At 37.5% G+C, this 26,126-nt stretch overlaps 6 protein-coding genes across 16 annotated transcripts in view; 4 read left to right on the forward strand and 2 right to left on the reverse strand.

The window, feature by feature from the left end:
- LOC132905372 (klarsicht protein-like) overlaps window positions 1-6,399 on the forward strand; it is a 262,601-nt gene extending 256,202 nt beyond the window's left edge. For 7 of the 9 annotated variants that reach the window (XM_060960377.1, XM_060961204.1, XM_060957033.1 and 4 more), the window contains 7 exons: window positions 1,050-1,239; window positions 1,712-1,833; window positions 2,141-2,334; window positions 2,523-2,629; window positions 2,787-2,934; window positions 3,018-3,142; window positions 3,284-6,399. In XM_060960377.1, the coding sequence (XP_060816360.1) occupies window positions 1,050-1,239; window positions 1,712-1,833; window positions 2,141-2,334; window positions 2,523-2,629; window positions 2,787-2,934; window positions 3,018-3,142; window positions 3,284-4,566 (2,169 nt within the window). In that variant the 3' untranslated portion in view covers window positions 4,567-6,399. Of the gene's footprint in view, window positions 1-1,049; window positions 1,240-1,711; window positions 1,834-2,140; window positions 2,335-2,522; window positions 2,630-2,786; window positions 2,935-3,017; window positions 3,162-3,265 lie in introns of all 9 variants that reach the window. The other 2 variants (XM_060962896.1, XM_060963713.1) reach the window with 2 other exon arrangements.
- Window positions 6,400-7,674: 1,275 nt separating this feature from the next.
- On the forward strand, window positions 7,675-10,155 carry LOC132916220 (protein CREG1). Its single transcript, XM_060976064.1, has 5 exons — window positions 7,675-8,118; window positions 8,947-9,101; window positions 9,408-9,527; window positions 9,601-9,682; window positions 9,774-10,155. The coding sequence occupies exons 1-5, from the start codon at window positions 7,821-7,823 to the stop codon at window positions 9,995-9,997; spliced, it is 879 nt and encodes a 292-aa protein (XP_060832047.1). The 5' UTR covers window positions 7,675-7,820; the 3' UTR covers window positions 9,998-10,155.
- A 120-nt stretch (window positions 10,156-10,275) lies between these two features.
- On the reverse strand, window positions 10,276-13,423 carry LOC132913811 (conserved oligomeric Golgi complex subunit 3). Its single transcript, XM_060972808.1, has one exon. The coding sequence runs from the start codon at window positions 13,241-13,243 to the stop codon at window positions 10,844-10,846; it is 2,400 nt and encodes a 799-aa protein (XP_060828791.1). The 5' UTR covers window positions 13,244-13,423; the 3' UTR covers window positions 10,276-10,843.
- Window positions 13,424-13,839: 416 nt separating this feature from the next.
- LOC132916354 (large ribosomal subunit protein eL36) lies at window positions 13,840-14,703 on the forward strand. The gene is made up of 4 exons (XM_060976308.1): window positions 13,840-13,870; window positions 14,050-14,176; window positions 14,351-14,485; window positions 14,566-14,703. Exons 2-4 carry the CDS (start codon window positions 14,051-14,053, stop codon window positions 14,650-14,652), a joined length of 348 nt encoding a protein of 115 aa, XP_060832291.1. The 5' UTR covers window positions 13,840-13,870; window position 14,050; the 3' UTR covers window positions 14,653-14,703.
- A 97-nt stretch (window positions 14,704-14,800) lies between these two features.
- On the forward strand, window positions 14,801-17,409 carry LOC132915666 (CDK5RAP1-like protein). Its single transcript, XM_060975688.1, has 7 exons — window positions 14,801-15,429; window positions 15,531-15,764; window positions 15,850-16,057; window positions 16,140-16,460; window positions 16,528-16,849; window positions 16,923-17,072; window positions 17,157-17,409. The coding sequence occupies exons 1-7, from the start codon at window positions 15,084-15,086 to the stop codon at window positions 17,382-17,384; spliced, it is 1,809 nt and encodes a 602-aa protein (XP_060831671.1). The 5' UTR covers window positions 14,801-15,083; the 3' UTR covers window positions 17,385-17,409.
- The window catches only part of LOC132912228 (ankyrin repeat domain-containing protein 6), a 137,718-nt gene continuing 128,995 nt past the window's right edge, over window positions 17,404-26,126 (reverse strand). For 2 of the 3 annotated variants that reach the window (XM_060970721.1, XM_060969884.1), the window contains 6 exons: window positions 21,776-21,985; window positions 21,242-21,340; window positions 19,664-20,821; window positions 18,858-19,134; window positions 18,379-18,618; window positions 17,404-18,265 (listed from right to left, as the gene is read on the reverse strand). In XM_060970721.1, the coding sequence (XP_060826704.1) occupies window positions 18,102-18,265; window positions 18,379-18,618; window positions 18,858-19,134; window positions 19,664-20,821; window positions 21,242-21,340; window positions 21,776-21,985 (2,148 nt within the window). In that variant the 3' untranslated portion in view covers window positions 17,404-18,101. The remainder of the gene's footprint in view (window positions 18,266-18,378; window positions 18,619-18,857; window positions 19,135-19,663; window positions 20,822-21,241; window positions 21,341-21,775; window positions 21,986-26,126) is intronic. The other variant, XM_060971583.1, reaches the window with a different exon arrangement.

Genomic DNA, 26,126 nt, shown 5'->3' on the forward strand with positions numbered 1-26,126 from the left:
CTCTCTCTCTTTCTCGGTCTCTTCCTCCGTTGATCGTCGAAGCCTCCCCCGATGGGAAAACGTACCCCTCTGAGCTAGTAATCTACTTCGCGGGATTTACATACTCTTACGTGCTTTGTCTTTGAGCAAGTTCCCGGAATCTTCGGATCGAAGGGTAAATCGACGTGTTAGGGTTGCCTGAGTGTTTAAGTAATTGCTCCAGATCAAGAAGAAGGTATATTAAAAATGATAATAATTACGTGGCTGAGAATATTCAGAGAATTTATTATCCATCGAATAATTAAAACACCGATTTTATCTATAGAATAGACGATACCGAAACGTTTTTCCTTCGGATATCTGTCGAACGAAGTCCTTTTATTGGTAGAGATACTTGTAATTAAATAACGGGCGTGTTATTTCAGCGAAAAATACAAATTGTTTTGTTTTCCGTTGATGTCGGTATTTATCGATATTCCACCCTCACGCCGTTCCGCAAAGTTTTAATAATAAAATTTCGGTTTCAAACGTGTCCCGTGTTTTTACTACGTTTTAGGATTCGCTTGAAAAATACCACTTTGAAAAACAATGCAGTTACTCGCATTTGTTGGTGGAAGGGATCCTTTAAAAAATATTTCGCGCTCCGAAACACGGGTTTTCGTAAATTCTTTTACGCAAAAACAGATAGCCATTGCCATCGAACGAGAGGAAGCCGTCGGTCACGTCGAAGCAGTTTTTCGTGGAAACTATCGTATTAAGGCCCGCAGAGTTTCCCTGCAATGAGACCACCTCGAGAAAGCTGTCCTCGACTGCAGTTTTTCCTCTAATTAAGTCACCTTTCTGCGACTTGTCAAGGAAATTACGATGTTTAAACACGTGTTCTTCCACTAGACTCGCATTTATCTCATACTTGGAATTCTTGAAGGAAAAGTCAACATAATAGCTTGTCTCTGATCGAAAGTTCTTATTGAACTAATTTACTTATTAGGACTTACGATAAAATTTAAACATTCCAAAATCTAAAAAATATCGAAAGACACGAGAGAAAACAATATTTTTATGAATTTTAGGTAGAGATGACGGGATCAAGCGTTTTCGATTACGTTCATCAGCAAGACCACGCGGAAGTCGCGGAACAATTAGGCCTGGGACTGTCATCGAACGCATCTTCCGGTCCACACTCGTCGAGCTCCGGTTTAGCGTCGCCGAGTAGCGCGGCGTCCGAAGAACACGGTTCATCTTCCACCGCGAATCCCGACGGTAAGTTTCTGTCGTGATGTGTATTTCTTTGAACGACGCGTCTCTCGTCGACCGAACGAGCCGTGATGACATCATTCGCGTCGAGATTACAAAGTTGATAAACTTTCAGTAGCCGCTAAAGGATCGTGAATAGATGCGTCGTTGATAAATCTCAACGAAGTAGCAACTAACTTTTTCTCTTTGTTTGAACCTAGTTTTATCGTTCTATCTAAGAAATATTCATTCGTTTGATCCGATGTTTGTTTCGCTTTTTGTCCATGTCGAAAAATGTCTCATTTTTTATTCATTGCTTGTGGGACTTTGTCGTAATTTATGAACCAACATCTTGTTACCTTTTGAATTTTTCAAATTTCCAATTGAATATTGATGGCTCGAAGTGTAATTCGAAGAAGAAAATCGGCATTCTTCCGTACACGTGTACGCGCACATGTGAGTAACGAATATTTATGCGTTGTTTTTAATTTAATTATAGTGTCGTCGGTAATGTCGTTATCGGCAAATAATCTTTACAAGGGATACGATCGTGCGTTCTGCGTGAGGATGAAATCCACTTTAACGAAAAGGGGGTGCCATTTTAAGTCGTCTGGTTATAGGGTGAGTACACTGTTTCCTCGGAAATCCTATATTTTCAAAGATTACTCTCTCATCTTCTTTCGTTCCGATGCTTAAACATTTCCATTCTGTGTTCCAAAGATTCTTCGAACCGTAACTTTCCACCAAACATGACGAAATAAAACATTCTAATTGATAGCAATCATGATTTACTTGTCGATCATCGATCTGTCGTAATTTACCATCGATCGAATTCTGTGAATTCTTGATTTAATCGGTTTGACGAATCGCGAATCGATCGCGTTGAGTTAACGAAACCATGGATGTTAATAAGCAATTACGAATTCAGGTCGTGTTATTACTGTGCCGTTTGAGACCGCAGTATACGTTTGGCCATTCAAGAAAGTCCGCACCACCATTGATAGGCATGGTTGGCCTGGCGATCGCACTTCCTCCGCCAAGTGTGCACGAAATTCGCCTCGAAGCCGACATGTTCGTCACGCGGATCAGTTTCGACTTTCGGATAGCGCATTGTGAACCAAGGTGAGCGTTATAGGAAATTTTCTAGAAAATTCCATTCCTCTGTAATTAATACGAATTTCTCGTTGTAATTAATTCTCGATAAGTTTATCTCGTCTTATTTGATTCTTTCTCCATTTTATATCTCTCTATGATAATTAGCTTTTGTGATTACGAACAACGTAATGTCTCGTTTTTATGTTGATCTATAGGGTGTCCGAATTATTAGATTATACAGCCGACGAATTAACGGGGAAGAATCTTTATACGTTGTGCCATGGGGAAGATGCGAATCGTCTTCGAAAATCTCACATCGACTGTAAGTATTTCCATGGATCTTCGTTTACTTCGTTTATCCGCTTAATCCGTGTTTCGTTGAACCATTATGGAATACAAATTGAATCAGCGAATTCGCTTGACTCTTTGCTCGTTATTTTAGCCGGTTAGTTACATCAGAACAATGTCGTTTGTTTCAGTGATTCACAAGGGCCAAGTGCTAACACATTATTATAGATTAATGAATAAAAGCGGAGGATACACATGGTTACAGACGTGCGCCACGGTAGTGTGCAATTCAAAAAACGCGGAGGAGCAAAATATCATCTGTGTCAATTACGTTATAAGGTAAATTTCACGGTGTGAGATAATTCGTCTAAGATTAAGCGTAAGGTTACGTTGAAATTCTCGAATCGAACAAATTGTTTCAGTGGTCGAGAGTTCGAAAATTTAATCATGGACTGTTGTCAACTGGAAGAAGGCGTGATGGGTGTGAAGCGTGAGGACGCGGCTGGAAATGATCCAGAAAATGGATCACCGGATGCCGATAGAGGAGGTATAAATCGATAGAGGAGGTATAAATTGCGACTTCTTTCTTTCCGCTATTCTTCCTAAAAATGACCGAATATAGCTACTTGATCTTCGTCGATAGTCCGAAACTTTCTAATCGCTAAGATAGCATCGTAACGCGTTTCAGAAGGAAGAAATCACGGTGGACCACCGAACCAGCATCAAGAACACCCTCACAGGTCGCCGCCTGAAGATCGCGAAGATACTCGCGGCTCGGAGAGCGAAAAACGAGGCAGCCGGCATCACGACAACATAGCTCAGTTACAGCAAGAGCCGCAGACAGCGGTAGGAAACATTAACACGCTCGTAGTGAAATTACGTGGACACAAGCGAAAGCTGCACGAGGACGATAGCAGCTCGATCGAGGAGGAGGACGAGGAGGACGACTCAACGGTGAAAGTCACGAATAACGAGAGAAGCCACGCTCTAAGTCCAGCTCCATCAAACCATTCCATTTCAGGAGGTGAGCAAGTATTGTGCTCGGCCAGTCCTAAATCGAGACGCGTGGAAGATAGAACGAGCAACGCCGACAGTACCGGCACCTCCGTGAAAGATCTAGAGCAAGCGATGTCCAAGCATCTACCGGTTCAGAATCTCAATAAATCCCATTCACCGACGCTGCATCAGCCTACGGATTTCAGCACGGACGCGTTGCTCAAGCAGCAACAGCAGAGGAGTACGATACAATGGATCGGAGCTCATCATCATCTGGGACATCTAAGTCCGCAACAGTCGACTACCGCGCCATTGCCAGCGTCCGCTCTTCTACGACAATTATACGCCAACAGAGAGAGCGTGATACGAGCTAACGTTCACGGAATCACGTCCAGTAGTACTACAAGAACCTCTTCTTCCGGTGGAACCTATTATGCCGGGGACACGACACCCAGTGGTCCTCTACCCACTCCACCTGGCTCCGAAGGATCCAGCACCTACGGCGAACATCAATTTGTGTTAGCAACGCACAATCAGAAAAATTCTAGCGGAACAAGTTGCGCCGATGCGTTTACCAGCCTGGTTTCCTCGTATTCTACCGCCAGCGGTTACACGGTCGATTATCACTCGGCGATGACTCCACCGTCGTCCGTTTCACCGAGAGACAAGCAACAACAACAACAACAGCAACAGCTGCATCCGGTAAACGTGATAAGCAGCTACGAAGGCTCGTCGGCTTATAGCGATCCCGTGTTACGACACCAATACGAGCCAGCGCAACCATTGCCTTTAAAGCCACAAGTGTACTCGGCTGCTGTTCATCCGAGCGCGTTGGACGCTGCTGCAGCGTATGCCTCGGCCGGTTTAAGCGAGCAAGCGCAATTTTATCATCACCCGGCTGCCGGGGCTGGTTTCCACATTTACCATCCGACGAACAAGTCGACGACGAACGGTTGGTACAGTTCGACGTCCTAGTGGCGTGCGCCGGCACGCGAGAGACGTGTACTTAAGTAACTGAAAATTCTGAGCCCAAAGTCCCCACATGCATATCAGTGATATCATATTCACCTCGGCATCTCTGTACACCGATTTCCCTCTCGTTTCCCCTCGCTCCTTCCATACATTTGTTCATCTTTCCCTTTCGGTTATCTCCTATTTTCGCTTTATCTATTCTTCACTTTCGCCACAAGCTCATCCTTTCTGTCTTCCCCTAAGCTAGTTTTCATTTTTTATCCCCGCGTCTTTTCCCATCACCCAAGCGATCATACGCGCGCATCCAATGTGCCAATTGAACTGTAAAAAATCGCTGCTCTCTATTCTTGACTATGTAGAACGACTTATTGTAATATAATAGAAATAAATTATTATGTATGTTGACATTTTCGGAGATATTCGCGAAAGCAAAACGGAGGATAGGAGTTTCTTAAAAAAGAAAAAAAAAAGAAAAAGAAAGAGAAACACAAAAATGGGAAGGAATAAATTTGAAACACAGAGGAGAAGAATATGTTTTGATGCGACGCTCAAGGGGCAAAACGGTGAATCTCGAAACGCGGTGACCAATTAATTTGATATAGTCCCACGTGAACACGAGAATAACGCACGAAAGGAGGAACAACGGAGGAACGAAGACAGAGATTTACCAGCGTTATTGCTGTAAAAAAAAAAAAAGAAGCAAGCGAGAAAAAGAAGAAACGCTGGCGTGGTTGTTAGCGATAAATTTACTCGAGAAGCCGTACTTGTCGTAAATTTTTTATACTTGTAACATTTTGTTGCGTAAATACGATGACTTTAGTGAAGTCAACAGTGCAATCGTTACACGTTTTTTAGCGTTAATTTAAGAGGATCGGATAGAGAAGAATAATGTTTACCTTTTTGCTTATAAATGAAAAGAAGCGTTGTTTCTGTGCGAGAGAAAGGAGAGAGTGTGAGTGTGATAGAAAAAAAGAGAGTATGTAACACTACGAAGGAAATCGCTATCTCTATTAATATAGAAAACTAATTATTTTAACGTTCTATCAATTTTATCAATCTATCAGTTACATTTATTAATCGTTGTCAACAAAAGTCACGTATTAAATTTGATTGTTCGAAATCTTGGCAACGTAAACGTTAATACATATCGATTTGTCCGATAACGATAAATCACTGCCTTACCAATTGCATATGGATATATAAATGTAAAAGGCGCTTACCTTTTAAAAAAAAAGCTATGCGAATGTGCAACGAATCTTTTTTGTTTAAGTAAAAGTTACTGAGCATGGACATACATGTTGCTAGAGGTAGCGAATTCTTTCAAAGAGATTATTATGTTTTGTTGTAAATTGATGAATTGTTTTTTGACGAGTACACATGTAAATACAATTTTATGTGCTGTAAGATCCACCTGTTGAATATTTCTATTCATAATTTTTCGGAATATTTCTACGGAATTTATTTTCGTTGAAAGAAAATTGTAAGGCAGTGACTTAAGCATTAAAATATATGCATAACGTCTCCATCTTGGTAAAACAAAAACTTGTGATTCAGTACAGCTTTCACCCTTGGGATTCAAAAATTATAATATAATTTTAAAATGATGAAAGATTGAATTTTCTTTTCGTCATAATTCTACAATATTCTTCAAAATATATGTCCACTCACGATTAGCAAATTTACAATATTGTGCTTTTTAATGCTTTACAAAATTTAAACAAATTTATCATTCCACATCTTTCATCGGAATACAATACACAACAAATTATAAACGTTTCTTGTTTATATTTTTATTCACAATTTAAGTTTGAAATACATATAAGTTATATTATTTTATTATTATTGTATTATTTGTAAATTTCATTTTATCCTTTATAATTAATATTTACCTGACTAATTTAGATTAATCTACGTATGTTTGAAATCTTATCAGCAAATTTTAATACTTAAATAAGGCATAATATCTATTAACATCCATCTACCAGAGAGATAAGAAATACTTAAAATTGGATGTAAATCGGCTTCCACCAAATACCGATGTTGCACATGTAAATGCCAAAAAATTGAATATGTGCAGAAGCATTTCGTATAGAGAAAATACTTATATTAATTGCCAAAGTCTATGAATACACAAATGCAGTGCATACAAAAACATCCCTTAAGTTAAATTATTCTTCAAAAATGTATTAAAAACTAAAATCATACATAAGAATTACAAGACTAATAGCAAATTTACTTGTTCTATTTTATTGCTGAAATAATGGTTAGCTTCGAATTAAATTGGATATAAATATCTCTAGGTATTTATATTATTCCTCATTTAGAAATTCATGATATGATTTAAAGATAAAGTTACTATGGATTGACATAAATCATTACGAAAGCTATCAGTTTTCATTCAAATTCTAATAAATTTTAGCTTCCTATCTTTAACGCCCAAATCAAATGTTATTTATTATGCTGAAAAGAATGATATTTTAAAACATAAAATTTTTAAAATTACTTTTTCTTACCAAAAGTATAGCAACCGACATACTATATTGAATAACAATTACATATTTTTGTCGTTTTATATTATAATAGTTATAATTTTCATTATAAGAGAAAGGTCGCAGAACCTAGAGATAAAGAAAATAAAATGATAAATTACGTTACTTGACAATGTTCAGTGGCTACCTTATAAGGTTAATAAAGAGGTTAATAGTAAGATTAATAAGAACCTCTTTCTCATGAAATTACTTTCCTTATACTTCACTATACTAATTGTCGATGCTTTTTAAAACGCTCATTTAAGATATAAACTGAAATTAACTATAAAATCACCTTTATGAAAAATAATCAATTCGTTATCTCCAAAAATTAAAATTAAAAAAATTTTCGGAGCTCCATTTAAATCTAGAACACTACTATTTATCATCGATGTAATACTAATTCACTAATTGAAAACTTTGCTTTTCAATTAATTAATAAAACAGGTGCAAATAAAACACTTGAAGTTTTCCAAACTTTAGGTTATGTTTATCAGTTTCACTGATTCTCACATAGCATGATGTACAACTTTGACGTTTGATATATTGACCTTGAGTTAGCAGTGTCAGCACGAATATACTGAACAGTCATTGGAGCTTGTGCTCATCGCTCTCATACTTGTAGCAGGCTATATAAGTGAGAAATAGGGGATTGCAAAACGATAGTGTACTTTTGTTCCGTTTTAGTAAGCGTTTACCGTCGGAGTGAAACAGCCGTGGACACAAACCATGATTTTTCGATTCGCAGTCTTCTTATCTTTTTTGATCTTCACGATCGAAGCGAAGAAGTATCCACAGTTTTCGGAGGCTGAACAATGGCAAGAATTCGAGGAGTTTTTGAAATGGAAGAAAGCGAAGGAAATGGGTGAGAGTGGTCCGGGAGAAATTAAATACGAAAAGCATCAACATCACGAAGATCATCATAATATATACAAATCGTCTGAAGGAGATCGACAAGTTCCTATCAATAATCCACCACCTATCGATCAGGCAGCTTTAATGGCAAGATACATTGTCAATCAAGCTGGTAAAAAAATACGTTTTTTTTTTCATAGTAACAATGTTTTCAAAGCTAATAAAACGTCATTACGGTTCTTATTTATTTTGAAATTCAAATTGCGTAAACAGCTACTTCTTAAACAAAAGCGTCACATTTCAGTGCGAAATTATGAATCATTCGGAAATTAATAAAGCGAGTAGAAAGAATATCTACATTTATAATGTAGATATGCGGTTATCTGTACCGAGTTAGGTAAAAGTTAATATTAGGACTCTGAATGTTTAGCCTTGGCGGCTTTCCAGATTTTCGATGCACAACTATAAATGAATATTATAAATGAATATTGCCTAGGTTGAATAGATATTACTTTTGGTAATACGAAATCATTCAAAATTCAATATCGAAGAAATCATGATGAGTCAAGTCGTGAGTAGTCAAATAATTATTATCACTGAAGATATTTTGTCTAATCTAGCCATTGAAAAGTTGTTTATTCAAACAAATAATATATTTAACATACGAATTATTTACGTACTTACTCTTATTAAATTCAATTACATTCGAAGTAAAATTATTTGTTTTATTATGTAAATTTATTGTTTTTTAATAATCTGGGAATATATATGTATATTGTATACATATGTGTGCCATCATTTTCATTGTATACGCTGTAATCGCGTATATAACTTTAGTTGCTTAAATATCTTATTTATTATTATCGTTATTAATCGTAACTATGTTAACAAGTAAATATGTAAGTAGTATTCTTCACTATGTTAATTAGCTTTTTTATCATATAATAGCAGCTAATTATAATGTAAATATAGTTACCAATAATTTTATGTACATACACAGATTGGGTATCCGTGGCAACAATCAGTGCAAGAAAGGAAATCGAATCGTTTCCAGCTGTAAATTTAGTTTCCTACAGCGATGGACTCTTAGGGAATGGATCAGGGGTTCCATATCTTTACCTCACTACCCTGGATTTTACAGCTAAAGATCTTGCAGTAAGCATTTTTGTAACACTATTATTAATATGTATCGCAGTCGCAAAAATACGTTGTATGTTTAATATTACCATCGTCTGATAAGATAGTGAGCAATATCAATACATATTATATTGAATACTCGATTATTTTTAATAAAACTTTTTTTGTTTAATATTACCATCGTCTGATAAGATAGTGAACAATATCAGTACGTATTATATTGAATATTCGATTATTTTCATTAAAATCTTAATCACTATCCTTTTTTTATTTTCTTATCTTTATTTCCTATTTTATTAAAAATCAATTTCGACCTAATTACAGAAAGATAATCGGGCCTCGATGTTGATGTCACTAGCCCAAGGGGAATACTGTAAAAACAAGCGATGGGATCCTATGGATCCACGTTGTGCCAGGGTTCTTCTAACCGGCAAGATCAAACCAGTTAGTAGATCATTTATTTACAGAATATTTAAATTAATGGAATAATTAACAAGTTTTATTATATCCTTTACAGTTAAAAAATGAAAGTGCGGAAATCGAAGTAGCTAAAAAAGCAGTTTTCACGCGTCATCCAGGTCTAATTAATATGCCAGCAGGTAAGAATTTTTTTAATAAATGAAGTCAATTAATAAAAAATATTGCTATGAAATATACTGAAATTTAAAAATACTGTGTTAATTGTTACAGATCATCATTTCTATTTCGCAAAATTGAAAATAATTTCAATCGTAGTATTGGATACATTTGGCGGCCCGAAATACGTCTCTGTACAAGATTATTTACATCCACCAACAATGAATATTATTGAAGAATTCAATAAACATTTTCCCTTGAAATCTTCCGAAAGTAAATCTGAAGAGGAATATAGTCCAATTTCTAATATGTTACATCCTGTGGTACAGCGTGTGTGAATTAGCAGAAAGATATAAGTTATAATAATACCATAAATTTATATACTTTTCAACAAGCTGTAGTACAAAGTTTTGATACTAGTACTTATTTAAATATATGGAAATCCATGTATTAAGTATAATAAATAAATTTATAAATTAAAATCGTAAGCAAATAAGTTATTTAATTCTGATGTTTATCCAATGCAATTAATTGCTTGTTGGTTCTGTGTTCTTTTCTGTAAGAGAAAAGGGTATAGGAAAGTAGTTTTGTAAGATCAAAATAAATAGACAATATGTAATGTATATCATTATCGCTTATATATATTAGCAATTAATCATGTTTTCAAGTACAATTGGAAAAATTAAATCCCTAGTATCATCGCAATATGACACACTATAGTACTGTTTGCTACAAAAATATACACCTTTTCTTGTTTTAAACTCATAACAGTTTCTGTAAAAATTTATTTAAGACCATAAATCTCATTTAAGGGGATGTACAAATTTCGTGGTGTGCTAATTTAATTTAAGATTTTAAATATGTACATGTTCGTAATATAAAAATTACGTGTTCTTAAAGTACATTACAAAGAATTAAAATATCGTGTAGTATTCTTTAATACAGGGCGTTATAAATTGCAATAGCTTTTGTAATTTTACTTGAATATCTGAGCTATTGTATATGAAATTATGAATTATTTATACAGATTTTACATAATTTACTTAAAAATATAAAATATTCATTATATATTAATATTTATTTTTTCAAAAGAAATATTTAAAATAAATTCGTAATTTAATTACGGATCGCAGATAACGTTAATATACAGTATCTAGTTATAAAAGCTTGCTAATTCATTTTTGCTACGTTTTTTTTGCAGTGCTTTGTGTATTTTTTCCATGAGTAAGACTGGATGAGCTTAGCATAACAGAGATTTGTTCTGGTAATGGACATGCAATTAATAAAAGTTCTTCTGAATTATAATATTTACTCAGTATTTGATATAGTTGCGTAAATGCAGCACAGACATTATTTTTTACCGGTCTAAACAAAATAAACTCTGTTTCCTTATTAGAGAGATATAGTTGCATCAGTTGTTGAATTTCAGGACATTTAAACTTAATTATCCGTAATACCTCGCTAATTGCTGCTGCAACATCTTGAGGACTTCCGAGAGCATGTTCTGGAGATGCATCTGGGGTATTGGCATGTAACTTCTCCCTCTCTAACAGTTTCAAAATTGGGTGTATCAATAAAAATGTTGCATGCTGTATAAGACGTTGACAAGCGTATTTCAATTTATTATCCACATGCTTCCTTGAGTCTATTAGTTGCTCCTTCATTTGAGGTGCTCCCTCCAATAAAAATTCTAGTAATGCATTATTTGATAAAGTAAAAAATCTTGAACTCTTTTCTAATAAACCAAATGCTGCTGTCTTAACTTTAGAAAAATCCAGGCTATATTCTTTTATGGTGAAGTCTACTTGAAATGGTGCAATTTGTTCTCTTAAAATGAGCAAATGTTTTATTTGAAAAAGTTCTGCATCTAAAGATGATGCTCTTTTCTCTATTTCATGCCTTGCATTTTCTATACTCTGTACACAAAGAGATATTGCTTCCTGACTCAAAGATTGGAATACAGATCTGTCCACGCATCTATATAATCTTGATAAACATACTAATGTCCTACGAACAGTAGGATACCACATTCCATGAAGATCTGCTGGTGAATTCCCCATATGTGTTTTTTGGTAGATAGAATCTATTTCTATATGATTCCTAGATATTGGTTCTAGATTATTATCATCATTAGATGAAATAGATAGTTTTTTCATTTTTGTCTGTCTGGATTCTTCTCTTATTGACTCTGCTATATCTTCCATCATCTTTAACTTTTCTGGATATGCCAAATCACCTGGTGATGGATTATAATTCAAAACATCAGACTGCAAGTAGAGATGTGCGCGGAAAACCAGTCTCTCCTGTACATCATGCAATAATTGCAGACAAATGTTACCAAAACCTTCTAATGGTTCAAAATTGTTTTGAACATGTTCATCTAACATTTCAATCCTCAAAATGCAACAAATTTCAGCTAATGTCTCCAAATGATTAATATGAATTATGAATGGTCTAAGTGTATCATACAAAGATGTACATAAGCTTTCAAGATATGCTGTTAATCCACTGGATGGTTTAGAAAAAAATTCATAAAATAATTTATACTCATCCATTGATGCGTGTAACAATAATGCACATGAATTTCGTACCAGGCTACAATGATCACCATTGTATTTCTCCTTTACAGACATTAGAGACTTTTGTACACTACTGCCTAATACTAATCCTCTTTGACTCCAATAACATTGATGGCACTCTGACAATAAGCTGTCATATTCTTGTCTCTTATAAGATTTTGCTTCAATTTGTTCTATAACTGGTCTAGCTTTTGACAAAATAGTTTGAAATCTTCCATAGAAAAGAGCTAAAGCTGCGTCTGCATTATCCTGGGAATCATCATTATCTTTTAAATTCAATATACTTTCCGTGGTCTTGCTAAATAGATTCAAAATATAATTTTGCATCATCGATATTGCCTTAGATTGACAGTGTTTATATTTGATTAAATAAGTATTGCTTTCTTTAAACGAAAGATTATTCTGCACAAAGTCTATGTTGGTATCAATTTTATCTAGAATATTAAAAAACATTTCACTATTCACTGATAACGTAGGTGCTTCTAGTTTTTCCATCATCATATCAATATCTTTAAAATATTTCACATATTCTGTGATGTTTTCTATGGTAGAATTTAATTTTCTTTGATCTGAATCAAGCTGTTCGCTAGCATCATAAAGTGATATCGTTTTATCAGAAACCTCTGAAAATTGTTTATATAACAGAGTGAAATCTTCTAATGCTTCTTCTATTTGAAGACAAAGTTCATGACACTCTTGTCGTCGAGATTGTAATTCATTAAGGTACAACACATATTTCATATCTTTCCTGTCCATACACTCTTTCTCTAACTTGGCATAATGTTCTAATAGATCTTGGCATCGTTCTATTTGTACTGATTTCTTAGTTTCTTCGCTTGCGCATACGGTATCACCTGTCTCCTCAGTTTTCAAATTGCTGTCAGGGAACAATTCTTCTTCTAAATTCAATAAACATTCTTTTTGGTAATCGGTTAACGGTGCCAGAGAATCCTCTGACAGATCCCATTTGGTTAAGTTATTTGGAATGTTTTTCATCTTCGACATGGTTCCTTGTCAGTGAAAATAAATGTTACGAGGTAGACGTTTTTAAGAAAAGCGGTATGGTCACGTATATGACGCTCATACCGTTCTGTAATATAAATTAAAAAATTCCCTTCAAAAGTCTGACACCGCAGCGATTACGAATCACAATCATGAAGTTCATAAAGATATATCGACTATGGCACAAGATGTCCACTGTATGAAATATTAAAATCTATATTGCAGGATCAAAAGTTTTAAAACAGACATATATATATACATATACGTTATTAAATTATTATAGACTAAAACATACAAAACATAAATATTCTTATAATATCATCTTAAAAAAGATATAATTTTTCAAAAAGAACAAAATATTTCATAGGGAATTTATATCAATTATATAATAAATGTATATTACAAAGTTTAAAATTTTATTATGTATTTGCAGTTGAATTGAACATACATGTAATTAAATTATTTAAAAATTTATCTAGACATATGAAATTTTTAAAGTATAAAAAATTCTGTCGCATACTTGAAAATCAGACAAGATGATTTCACAGCGCATGCGCACAAAAATCACAAAATATCTTTCATTGAAGACAAGATTTTATTCCTTTTTACCATTGTATTTCTGCCGTAAAGGTTTGTGTCAAATTGAATCTCAAAATATCTATATGATCTTGTGAAATCAATCGTATTTGTATAGTAATAAGTATTTTTATAAGTAATTGCAGTGTAATATATATAATATTATTAAGTAATGTTCTATTGTTACGTTTGATGACCTAACCTATAAAAGTCACAGCGTTTTAATATTGTAGGATGACTCCGAGGTACGAATTGGCAGTTGGTCTTAACAGGGGCCATAAAACGACTAAGATTCGTGTGGCAAAGAATAAAAATGAACGGAAAAAGACAGTATGCGTTTTGCCAGCAAGATTAAAAGGGGTTAGTACACAACAGTGATAAACATTCCTGTTTTATGATGATACTCTTGTATTATATTATTTCTGTTTATATTTCATAATTAAATAATTTATAAAACAAAGAACAATACAAAGTAAAAGTAATTCACTAATTATAAAGATTAGTATTATATGCTCATAAATCTTCTAATTCTAGAGACAAACCAAACACAGTAAATTTGTTAGAGATTTAATCCGTGAGGTAACTGGACATGCACCATATGAGAAACGTGCTATGGAATTGTTGAAAGTTTCCAAGGATAAGCGTGCCTTAAAATTCTTGAAGAGGAGGGTAAGGATGTCAATAAATTTTGTCACTTCAAGTGTTATATATTCCAAATGAATATTATATTCTATTCTTTTATTTTATAGTTGGGCACACACATCAGAGCTAAGAGGAAGCGTGAAGAACTTGGAAACATACTTGTCCAGATGAGAAAAGCAGCTGCACATCATTAAATAACACATTAAATTTGTATAATAAATCCATAAAAATATATATATAAAAAATTATTACTTTGTGTTTCATATAGAAAGTATTCCCTTTATATTCTTAAATTGCCTAGACTAATTTAATGTTATATGTTAAATAAAAGCGTAACAGTTCAAGTTGAAAGCTACTGATATTCAGACATGTCTAGGGTGTCTTACTGTCAATATGATTCAAATGTAGTTACTATAATAATTCATAGAAATCAAAGTGACGTGAAAAGCATCTAGTTAACGTTGCTTTTGTGATTAATGTTCAAAAAACTTAACAAACTATAAAATAGTTATCTTCCATGAAGATTCCATAAAAGTTTTATGTTATATAACCTATTTCTAAGTAGGTTATATATATACAGTATTTACGTTATTAGTTCAGTGTCATCCCATATTAAAAATCAATAATGATTGGTACAATTATGATAAGTTCATTAAAACAAATTAAAGCTTCTAAAACGAATTATACACTAAGAATGAAATGGTTTATTAAAAAATTCGCACGATGTAACAATGTAGGAATTTATAATTTTCAACAATGTCAAACAGTGTATACGACTTTTACTCGATTGGAAATTGAAAGAAATAAAGAAATTGAAAGAAAATCTTCTGATTTGAAACACTTTAGAGATTTGTCAAAAACTGGACCATCGCTCAAAGATTTCTTGGCATCTAAAATTGAAGTTTCTAGTGAAACTATTAGCGTACCAAATATTCCTTATATACAAAATATTGATGGATCTGATCAAAAGGGTAAATAAAGACAGAATGTTTTAAGTTAGTAATATTAAAAGAAACTGTAAATCTCACGCGCTGTGTTAATTTTTATATTCATCAAATTATATTCCTTTTAGTTTACTTCGAAGTTTATGGCTGTCAAATGAATGTAAATGACGCAGAGGTAATCTGGTCTATTCTAAAATCTAATGGTTACAGAAAAGTAAATAATATAACAGAAGCTAATATAATTCTATTAATCACATGTTCCATTAGAGATAATGCAGAACAGAAAGTATGGGACAAGTTAACTAATTTAAATATTGGAAGGAAAAAGAATAAAAGTTTTCCTGTGAAAATTGGTTTGTTAGGTATAACTATAACTTTATATTCATGGGTAATATATTTATAATATATTAATATTACGATATTATATATACTATCTTATTGTAATAGGATGTATGGCAGAACGATTAAAGGATAAAATATTAGAAAAGGGCAAACTCGTTGATGTCATAGCTGGACCAGATAGTTACAAGGATTTACCAAGGCTATTGTCTGTACCAAACAATGAAACTGCTATTAATGTTGTTTTGTCATTTGACGAAACATACGCAGATATTACACCAGTGAGATTAGATCCAAGTTCCACCAGAGCATACGTGTAATCTGTTACCCTTTTCATTGTTGTATAATTTACAATTATTATAACTATCTTTATACGTGTTTCCTTCATATTTTGTTAGCTCCATAATGCGTGGTTGCGATAACATGTGCACATACTGTATCGTACCATTCACAAGAGGAAGGGAAAGATCAAGACCAATCGACAGTATAGTGAAAGAGGTTCAATCTTTATCCGATAACGGCGTAAAGGAAGTGATACTTCTTGGGCAGAATGTAAATAGTTATAGAGATACATCTCAATCGGAATTCTATGTTAATAATAACAGAGAAACACATTTAGCAAAAGGTTTCAAAACAGTATATAAAAACAAAAAAGGAGGACGTCGTTTCGCTGAGTTACTAGATGAAGTGTCTTGTATCGATCCAGAGATGAGGATCAGGTACTAAAAATATTTTCACGTTTGAAAATAGCTATTGTTATTGAATATCATTATAAATCATTTTCAGATTCACATCGCCTCATCCGAAAGATTTCCCAGATGAAGTTTTACAATTGATAGCGGAAAGGCCGAATATTTGTAAACAAATTCATTTACCTGCTCAAAGCGGTAATTCCGTGATTTTGGAAAGAATGAGAAGAGGATACACGCGCGAAGCATATATAGATTTGGTGCATCATATACGTGAAATTATTCCCAACATGTGTTTCTCTAGTGACTTTATTACCGGATTTTGTGGAGAAACGGAAGAGGAATTTCAAGATACATTATCATTGATAGAACTAGTGAAATATAATAAAGCCTTTTTTTTCTCTTACAGCATGCGTGAGGTAATACACATTTTATAAAATTCATGTAGTACATTATATTTGAAAAATGGAAACCTTTTATTATTAATCGTAGAAAACGACTGCACATCGTCGTTACAAGGATGACGTACCACCGAGTGTTAAACAAAATCGGTTGGAAAGAATGATATCAACATATAGAACGGAGGTGGAAAATGTAAATAAATTACAGATTGGACAATTACAGCTTGTGCTTGTAGAGCAAGTAAGATAATTTACAATATTTTTTTAATTCAACTATATCGTAGAATGATAATATATCAGTAAAATATGTAATAATTAATTTTAGGCCAGTAAGCGGTCAAATGAAAATTTTCAAGCAAGGAACGATGGTAACACGCGAGTAATAATTCCCTCCATGACTATACCTACTGGAAAATACTCAAACGACACGAGATCAATAAAAATTGGTGATTACGTTGTTGTAAAAATTGAGGCTGCTAATTCGAATTCATTAACAGGCACGCCTCTGTATCATTCGTCGATAGCAGACTATGCATTTCTGTCTATGTCATAAATAAATGTAGAATATAATATTCAGAGATTTCATTTGTTATTTAATCACGCTTATTGTTCCATAATACAGTCAGTTTTTGAACGAGACACGTAGTCTTTAATTACAATCGTACAAAATTAAATCGACGTATTTACTAGTGATATAACAGTATTGTGAATGAAGAAAGAAGCATTTACATAATAAATAGATATAGTTCAATCTATTATTATGGTACACACATGGCGGTTTATAGGTACGTAATCTTTCCTCCTACGAGGATGATATTAATAATTTTTAACAGAACGTTACATACTGATTAAAAAAGAATTATCTATGCTTATTCTACTCAGTTTGTAGAGAATTCTTTAATACTTTATTTTCTCTCATCTTTTCATAATTTCAACAGCACTTGATAAAACTTTTCGCGACAATAAATACGTTCGATTTGCGACAATAAATCTAGACGGAGATTCGGTAAGTTTCAACACGTTACCGTTCAAAGTACGTTTATAAATTATTTACATAACGACAATATTCTATTCTTTGAAACAAGAATCATTTTGTACAAAAGAATCTATTAACAAAATAACCAATTTAAATTTACACGTATCTTTATAAAAAAAAAAAAAAAAAATTACATTAACACCTGAGTAGGTATCATCAACTTATACAAAATATCGATGTCTTTGGAAGTACAGAATTCGTTTCCAAATAATACGTTGACCGAAATGATACATGTTAAACAAGACTGGCTGTTCCGATATTAATAACGCAATTATCGGCACCGCGTTCGTAGACCGTAAGATCATGGTTCCTCGGTTGTTCTAACAGTGCAGCCAGTTGTTCTCCACTGGAGAATGCGTTTGGTGAGGTCGGAAGAATTACGTCGCACTCTAATTGACCTAAAAGAGCAAATAACAGAAGAAGTTATAAGAAATGGAGTAAAAAATAAAATGTAAAAAAATATAACAAGATATGTAATATGTTAAAATCACACGATGGTTAATATCTTTACCTGATAACGAAGGTGAAGCACCTTTGCTAGAACCGTACATGCGAGTGCTATATCCAGAATCATTATGTGCGTCATGCAAAGGCGGTGTTGGGCTATAAACCGCATTACGGGACCTATATGGCATTCTGGCGATACTGTCGTAATGCACGTGCTCTGATATCACTCCTTTTCCAGGAATTCCGCCGCTTAATGCTTCCGGTTGCTCGTCCTCGTCTCCCTCGCTACTCTCGCTGTCATTGCCTACATTTCAACATGGTAAATTACTATAAAAACGATTTATCACTATCGTCGATTAACTTATTGTCGACAAATTTATTCGTCAAATAGGTCACACACATAGAAATGTTATAGACAAAGATAAATTGAGTTTTAATTGAGAATTAAAAAATTGAGTTTAACTAGTTTCTTAAGGACTTTAGAAAAAATTCGTTAAAGTGTCTGCTATGCCATTCGCAAAGTGCATGGTAAAGTAGCTTCACCTTCGCCACGCCAGCTGTTTCCTACACCACCTTGTGGTTGGACTCTTTGATTTTGAGAACACTGACTGTGCTCTGGACTGGTGGGTTCGCTGCTTCCGGAACGCGGGCCCCTCCAACCGTTATGCATGCCAGGTACTTGTTGAAATCGCTTAATCATCTCGTGCACGCTGCGTCGCCCTGAAGATTTCCACTCGTTCGACGTGTCCTCGTTCTTTCGCGTCGCGCTACTTTCGTCCTGGCACGAATTTATGCCGTGATCTCGAGATGAAAGATCCTGCTGACAGTTTCTTAGTTTAAAACAAGCGTATAAGTACGAAGATATCGCTTACAGAGACTATAAAAAAATATTTGCACACTGTCGTACGTAACAGTACCGTCGTACCGAATTCAAACATTTCATACGACGAAGATGAAACGTAGAATCTGATAAAAACCACTTGGAAATAAGCGCTCGTGTGCCAATACTTTTCATAGCCGTCGATCAAACGTTACATAAAGGCATTGGTTACGTTACATCAGCAATCCGCTTTATTACCATTTTATCTGCCATCTTACCACGTTCGTAATCTGAACGAATCGATGAAAGAAGAAGGTAGATAAAACAATTAGCTGTGCCTGTAATACATACATGGCGACGTTAAAATTCTCAGAAAGAATCTAAACACCAGAGGGATCGATCCTATCTTCTGGTCGTAAACGGGACCCATGTACCATCCGCAACGTGTCATTAGAGTCTTGCAGCTTAATCAACACCTTCGTGAACGCTTAGCGTAGCTAATAAAAAGAACCACCGGTTACACACTCACGCGTTGCTGATGGACCTGTTGTCTGGATCCGATCGACGGCGAAGAGGCGGCGCCTAGCGGCGAGCTACGATCCTGTTTGATTACGCCGTCGAAGGTTTCGTTCAATCTGGCAGGCACGTCGAGTACCCTCAGCGTTGACCTCGAGACACCAGAACCGGACGGTAGGTCCCTCATGGACTTGCTGAGTCGCGGTATAGCAGGAATATCAAGATCGTCGAGGCTACCTCGATGAATCGGTGTCTCTCCGGGGATCTCGAAGCTTCTATCGTGAGGTCTGTCGTCCAGCAGATCCTCCAGAGACCTGGCACGAGCAGGTGGGAACTGTTGATCGTTGTTGAACGTGGCTTTAGCCGGTCTTTCGCTGTGTCTTCCTTTCCCACCTCTGGAAAGACGTTGCTGAAGATGCATGTGCCTCTCGTCGCACCTAGACCTTTCCGCCGCCACGCATCTCGTCAATTCCGAGATTTGCCCTCTGGTCCTCCTCTCCAAATTCGCCACCTTCAAGTCCAATCTCTCGTGCGCCTGATCTATATGAGCCTTCAACTCAGCCTTGTCCCTCTCCAACTTGGCCTCCATGTGCCTGAAGAACGGGGCACAGTAGCACGTGTATCCCACTCCCACCGGACCCTTCCTGATGTTTCCAGCCAGGTCCAAATAGTACTGTTCGCCACGGCCTAATGGATCCGGTGGCAGGGAATCCAAACGCGGCTGAGGAAACGCTTCCGGATCGGGATAGTAGTGGCAACCGTACGGTGACCACTGTCTGCCCATCACGGCCTTCTCGAAGTGCACCTTGTTCTGCTTGGCGGACGATTTGTGCTTCTTTTTCTCCTTCTTCGTGCAACTATCCCTGCTGCCGCTGGTCCCACTACCGGTCTTCTCTCGCTTCTTCTCGTTCTTGCTGCTGCTCTTCCCGTCGACCTTGTCCAGAGTCGCCGGCGTACTCTCCTCCTCGCGACTCTTGCTCCGCGTTCTGCTCTTGCTTCGCGCTTTACCGATTATCTCCAATATCTCTTGCAGGTTCTTGCGCCTGGCGATGTCCTTCGCGGTCTCCCCCTGCTTGTTCCGCAGGCTACGGTCGCAGCCAGCCTCCAGCAGGATCCTCGTCAGCTTCCGACGTCCCATGGCCGCCGCGATGTGCAGCGCCGTGTCGCCGTTCTGCGTTTAGAAACGATCGTTAGTCCTCGCACAAGCCGTCTTTTACCATGGGCATGGGGTTTTTACTCGTGTTTTAGCCGCTTTATCGGCGGATGCTTCTCTCAGATACCAGAGACTCGCACGATCGATGCGCGCAGATACGAGCATGATCGTTCGACACAGACTTTTCTTTTTCGTCTTTCTTCGATGGACTTTGATCGTGGAATATCCAAGTGGGAAGGGGCAGATAGAGATCTATGGGATAAGAAGGGTATCGCGCCAAAGTTTGACCTTGGGTATTTATCAAATTAAAGAAAATTCTAGAAACAATGGAAGAGCACGGGAGGAAAGTACGACCACACGTACAACCTCCTCGCTTTAGGCTACGCGAGAAAAGAGAAACTTAGAACGACGTGGCAAGTGTTTCAAATTGTTACTTACTTTATTCTGATCCGATACTCGACAAAGCGCAGAGATCAAAATCCTCGTCACTCCGGCGTGTCCGTACCTGGCAGACGTATGCAACGGCGTGTCTCCGTACTGAAAAATCGCAAGTCCGTTAAAATCACCTACAAGTTTCGCTACGCTCGCTCTGACAGACTTCCAAAATTGAACAACGTTTTTAACAAATAGCTATAATACATTTAGCCGTTTCTCACGAGTACACTCGTCGTAGCTTACTCTTCGCGACACGTTTTAGGCACGCGCTTTTCAAACGAGTCTCAACTGGCACAAAACTTAACCATCTCATATACGATTCAATTCAATTCCCCTACATTAAACGATCGAACCTTTTTTGAATCAACCACCTCACCAATTAATTTCCGTGCGCGAAACGAAACACGACGAAAGCGCATCGAGCGTATTTGAAGGCGCGTTAAAGTTGGCAAACTTCGAAAGGCCGAAAGGAGGAGGTACGTACGGAAGAAAGCAACGAAGAGGAAACAAAGGGAAGAAATCGAAGCTGTTACTCACGTTGTTTTGAAGGTCGGGATTGCATCCGGCCAGCAGGAGTTCGCGGCAGCTTTGGTTGTGGCCATTTTGGCAGGCGAGGTGGAGCGGCGCGAATCCAGCCAGATTTCTCGCGTGTAGAGGTGCTCGTTGGGTGCCAAGGGCCTTCGCCAGGGCGGCAACCGTCCTGCTGTATCCGCGCCACGACGCCTCGTGCAACGCTGAATTTCCATGCTGGAACACGCGTCGATCGATTGACAAAGTCGAACGAAATACGAACGTGGCTCGAAGACGATACCGATCGATCAAAGCTTGTCCGCGCTTGTCGGTCGGACTGGATCAACAGGACGAGGGGATACGAGCCGGGAAAAGGGAAAAAGAAGCGAAGGATTATTTACCGTTGATATAGACAGGCGCGGCGGTCTCTTCGTCGTATCGGATACGAAATCGGGCAAAACGACGACAGATCGTTAATCACCGTTCCAACTGTGTTCCTCACCGATTCGTAGCTATCTGTCCGACCACTGGTAATGACGATTAATTGATTTACTTTGCCGAGAAACGCTGGAACCGACGGTCGGAGCTTGACGAAGCTCGGGTACAACGCATACATCGTATCTTCCTCTTATTTATTCTACCAGAGATATATCCCGGCATAATTTATTCGCAGTCGTTTAGCTCTGTTTTCGACGTATCGATAATGCGCGACTGGTTCGGCGAATCACGATTTGCCAGCGATTTAAGGGCGTCGATTTTTAGGTGTATCGCGAACGCAAGTTCACGGACAATGATGAATTTATGAAACGTCGAACCGATTCGCCTCAACGCGATGCTCGATCGAATCTTAACGATCAATTACACGACAGCGTAGGAAAACCAGTATCGATGGAAACTTTGTTTTTAGAAGAAACAGAATTCGATAACGCGATCGAATCGGAAGAATCGCGTATAAAATATCGCGTTGATCGTGGATGGTTTGAGCTAACGACTCGATTTACAGGTCCAGTTATTTCCTTACAAGCTTCGAAGGATCGGCACATACTTTACAACCTGGTCATTTCCCTTCGCCGTTCCACTGTATTCTGCGCGATAAAACTATATTTGCAGGCTGGTAAACATGTCAATCGAGGAGTTAAAGCGTGTAGGAACGCGTAAACGTTCAGAAGGGAAAACCAGCTAAATGGAGACGTGAAATCTCGAACGTGGCTCGAGCAATCCGACCAAGTTTATCGTGGGCGGTTCCCTTCAGGGTGGGTAGCGTCGCGCGCTGCGTCACAAAATGCCTATTCAATTTAGATCAGCTCTGTACGCGCTACGTTCCGTTCGCCACTCGTTCGGATAAACGTCCAAGATATGCCATTTTGCGAATTCGCGTATCGAAACGACGCCGTGTCGCATCGTTTCGCCCATCTTTAAACGACGCATCAAAATCTATAGCGAAGAATATTGTAAAAGAAAAAATAATCACGCGACAAGAAAGCCACCGATCGCGTAACTGTATTTTACAGTCTTCTGATCCTGCGTTTTACGAAAAACGAGATGTACTTACTTTCGATACGTTTTTGATAATCCTCGAGCGTATTTTATATTTGGTAATCTTTGGACCGAAGGATCGAGATTGAAATTCGAGTTCAAATTAGATTTCGTCGAATCGAGTGTCATAATCCGTGTTACGAATGGCTCGATATTATGGCAAGGACGTAAATGAATATCGTTAGTGGTTGATGAGAAAATTAAACGCGGCTGTCTTCAATTTAATGGTAGGCGTTATAGCTCGGTTTTAATTCTACTTTCATCTGAAACGAGAAGATCGAAATCTATAAAATAAACAGGATGGTCTGAACGAAGAGGAAGAATGAAAAAATTGGAACATTCAAGGGCTTTCTTTTCTCTGTATGGAAAATTGATTCGAACGAATCTGAGAATAGATTCGATGTCTGTCCTTCTGGCTCGTTAAAACGAGATAACGAATTTAATTTCATCGGCGCGATACGAAAATTATATAGCTTCATCGAGATACTCTTTCGTCGCTGTATATTTAATCATTTACGCTCGATAACTTTGATATGAACGCTAAATGTTTCTCTTCCGACCCTTTGCGATAGCACGCGACTCGCCAGTTACCCGTACCCGTTTCCCACTACTTCTCGTTTTATCATTGTTCCGTTGCTTCGCCATCGTGCGATCAATTTATAGCAGTCATTAGCCCTTGGTACCTTCATTAGAATGAAAAACTGCAATCTATCGTAACTTTTTTTCTCATTAGCCAAGCAAAATCTTGTTAGGTAGAGTCGAAGATACGTAAGAAAATCGAAAGAAAAAACTCTAGTCGTTCTGTTTCTTCCACGCGAAAAGAGGAAAAATCTGCGAAAACTACGCAACCTTAACGGTTATCCTGCGAAATAAAAATATCTTTACCGTTTCGAGAAAAACATTAACGTAAATAATCTTGCTATGGACCGTATTTTTTTGTCAGAAAACCTATGTACGTGTAATTTGCTTCTAATTCCGATATACGTACGTACGTAGAAAGGAAATGGCCTACAACTACGTTGTTAAATTCTTTGCGGCGTGCACACCTCGCGATATTCCCGGCCTCGATTTTCTACTTTTGCACGGACAATTTGCCGCTGGTGTCCCGCGGCGAAACACCCAGCCCACGTATCGGTTTCACGCAGTGACGTCGATGATCGCAACACCGCCGTCTCGCCATCACGTTTTTCCCGCCGTTTCCACGAAAAGAAGAGAAAGAAATTTCCGCGAGGTCTTCGAGGATGAATCTCACGCGTCGACCAACGACCGTTTCTCGTGCTTGTTCGCCCCTTGCTGGGTTAAAGTTGAACCTTCTGATACCATATTTACCGATGACTGACTCACACGCGATGCGTTCGCGTGTACTTCGCGGTAAGCGATTTAGAGAAATGGAGGAGGCTGCGGGTAAAAGTCGCAAAGAGAACGATGGCACGTTAATCGACGGGTAACTGTACGCGGCTATTATCGTAAAAATATTGGAATTAACTTGTTAAATGGTTAAGGGATACTCCCACGACAGGTACAGACGTAGCACATTTGGTAATTCTACACTTGGTAATTTCGAAATTTCAGCCATTGGAATTTACAAATGCGCGTTGCTCTTTCTTCTAAACAAATTGAATCGTACATAGCCGATTCGAAACGAGTTGGAAAAATACAATTATGAAAAAGAAGGAAGGAAGAAAAAGTAGCAACACTACCCGTACGAAACACGAAGCTAAAACACGGTAGCGAGACAGCTCGCTACTGTGAAACACCGACGAGAATTCGCCGATAACCGTACAGCTAATTCCAACTACGAACAGGAGTTCGTTAAATGCATCAGGTTCTAAATCACTACGACAGAAGACAGCGCGTACGCGAACGTCTCTGTTCACCGATGGATATGTACACTTAGCGCGGCTTCCTCATTCACGTCATCTCACAATCGTATTCAATCGTACACAGCGAACGATACTCGAGGAAAATGAATTTCCTCCTGTTTTCGTCGGAAGAAACAGCACCGAGCTACGTGATAATAATAGCCGGTGGTTGCCATCATAGCTTCGTATGATTTATTATATATTTATCCAGGCTATTGAACCCTCTCGCAGACGATTTCTCTGTGTGCTCCCTAGCTAGCCCGGTGTCTTCTTCTTGCTTTCGCTGTTCTAGGCCTTCGTTGACCCTGAAAGGCGCGATCACGACGCGCCTCGTCGGCCAAGCCAACGTCGATAGCTATATACCTGGTGGACAACGACGCGAGCAGGATGGGTCAAGCGTGGCCTTTCGAGGCGACTGCTCCAAGGGTCATCACGATGCTATCGCTCAACCGGAGGAAGAGAACGTTGTTCGTCGAAGCGCGTGGACGTACGTGCACGCTCACGGACCTCCGGAGGACTCGGAAGTCGCCGCCAGAACCGCCATGCATCATCCCATTTTTTCCTCTCGCGGATCGTACCTCGATGCATTGTCTTCTGTTCGCGTCAGGGTGGTTCTCAAGGAGAATCGAGGGTTCGTTAGTTCGGGGTAGATCGGCGAGTTTCTCGTCAGAGAAAGAAGTAGGCGGCTCTTGTAGATTCAGACTAATTAGATTGCCACAACTGTTTCTTCAGAAGCACAGGAATAGTTTTTAGAGAAATTTCGTGGATCTGCAACGACGCGTCTTTTGGCATTTGAACGATTCTCTGTAAAGCGTCTCGAGTCGTCCGATGAAAAATTGTTTAGAGCGCAACAAGCTGGTAGACGTTGCGTAGAACAATTTGTAAGACCATTGTCATTTTCGTATCATACGAGTGGAACAGCCCCGAGGAGCACATGCATAATGTATTGTCATGGTGACTGCATCCAGAGCGAGATCGTG

This window comes from Bombus pascuorum, chromosome 1 (assembly GCF_905332965.1).
Source record: "Bombus pascuorum chromosome 1, iyBomPasc1.1, whole genome shotgun sequence".
NCBI lineage: Eukaryota > Metazoa > Arthropoda > Insecta > Hymenoptera > Apidae > Bombus > Bombus pascuorum.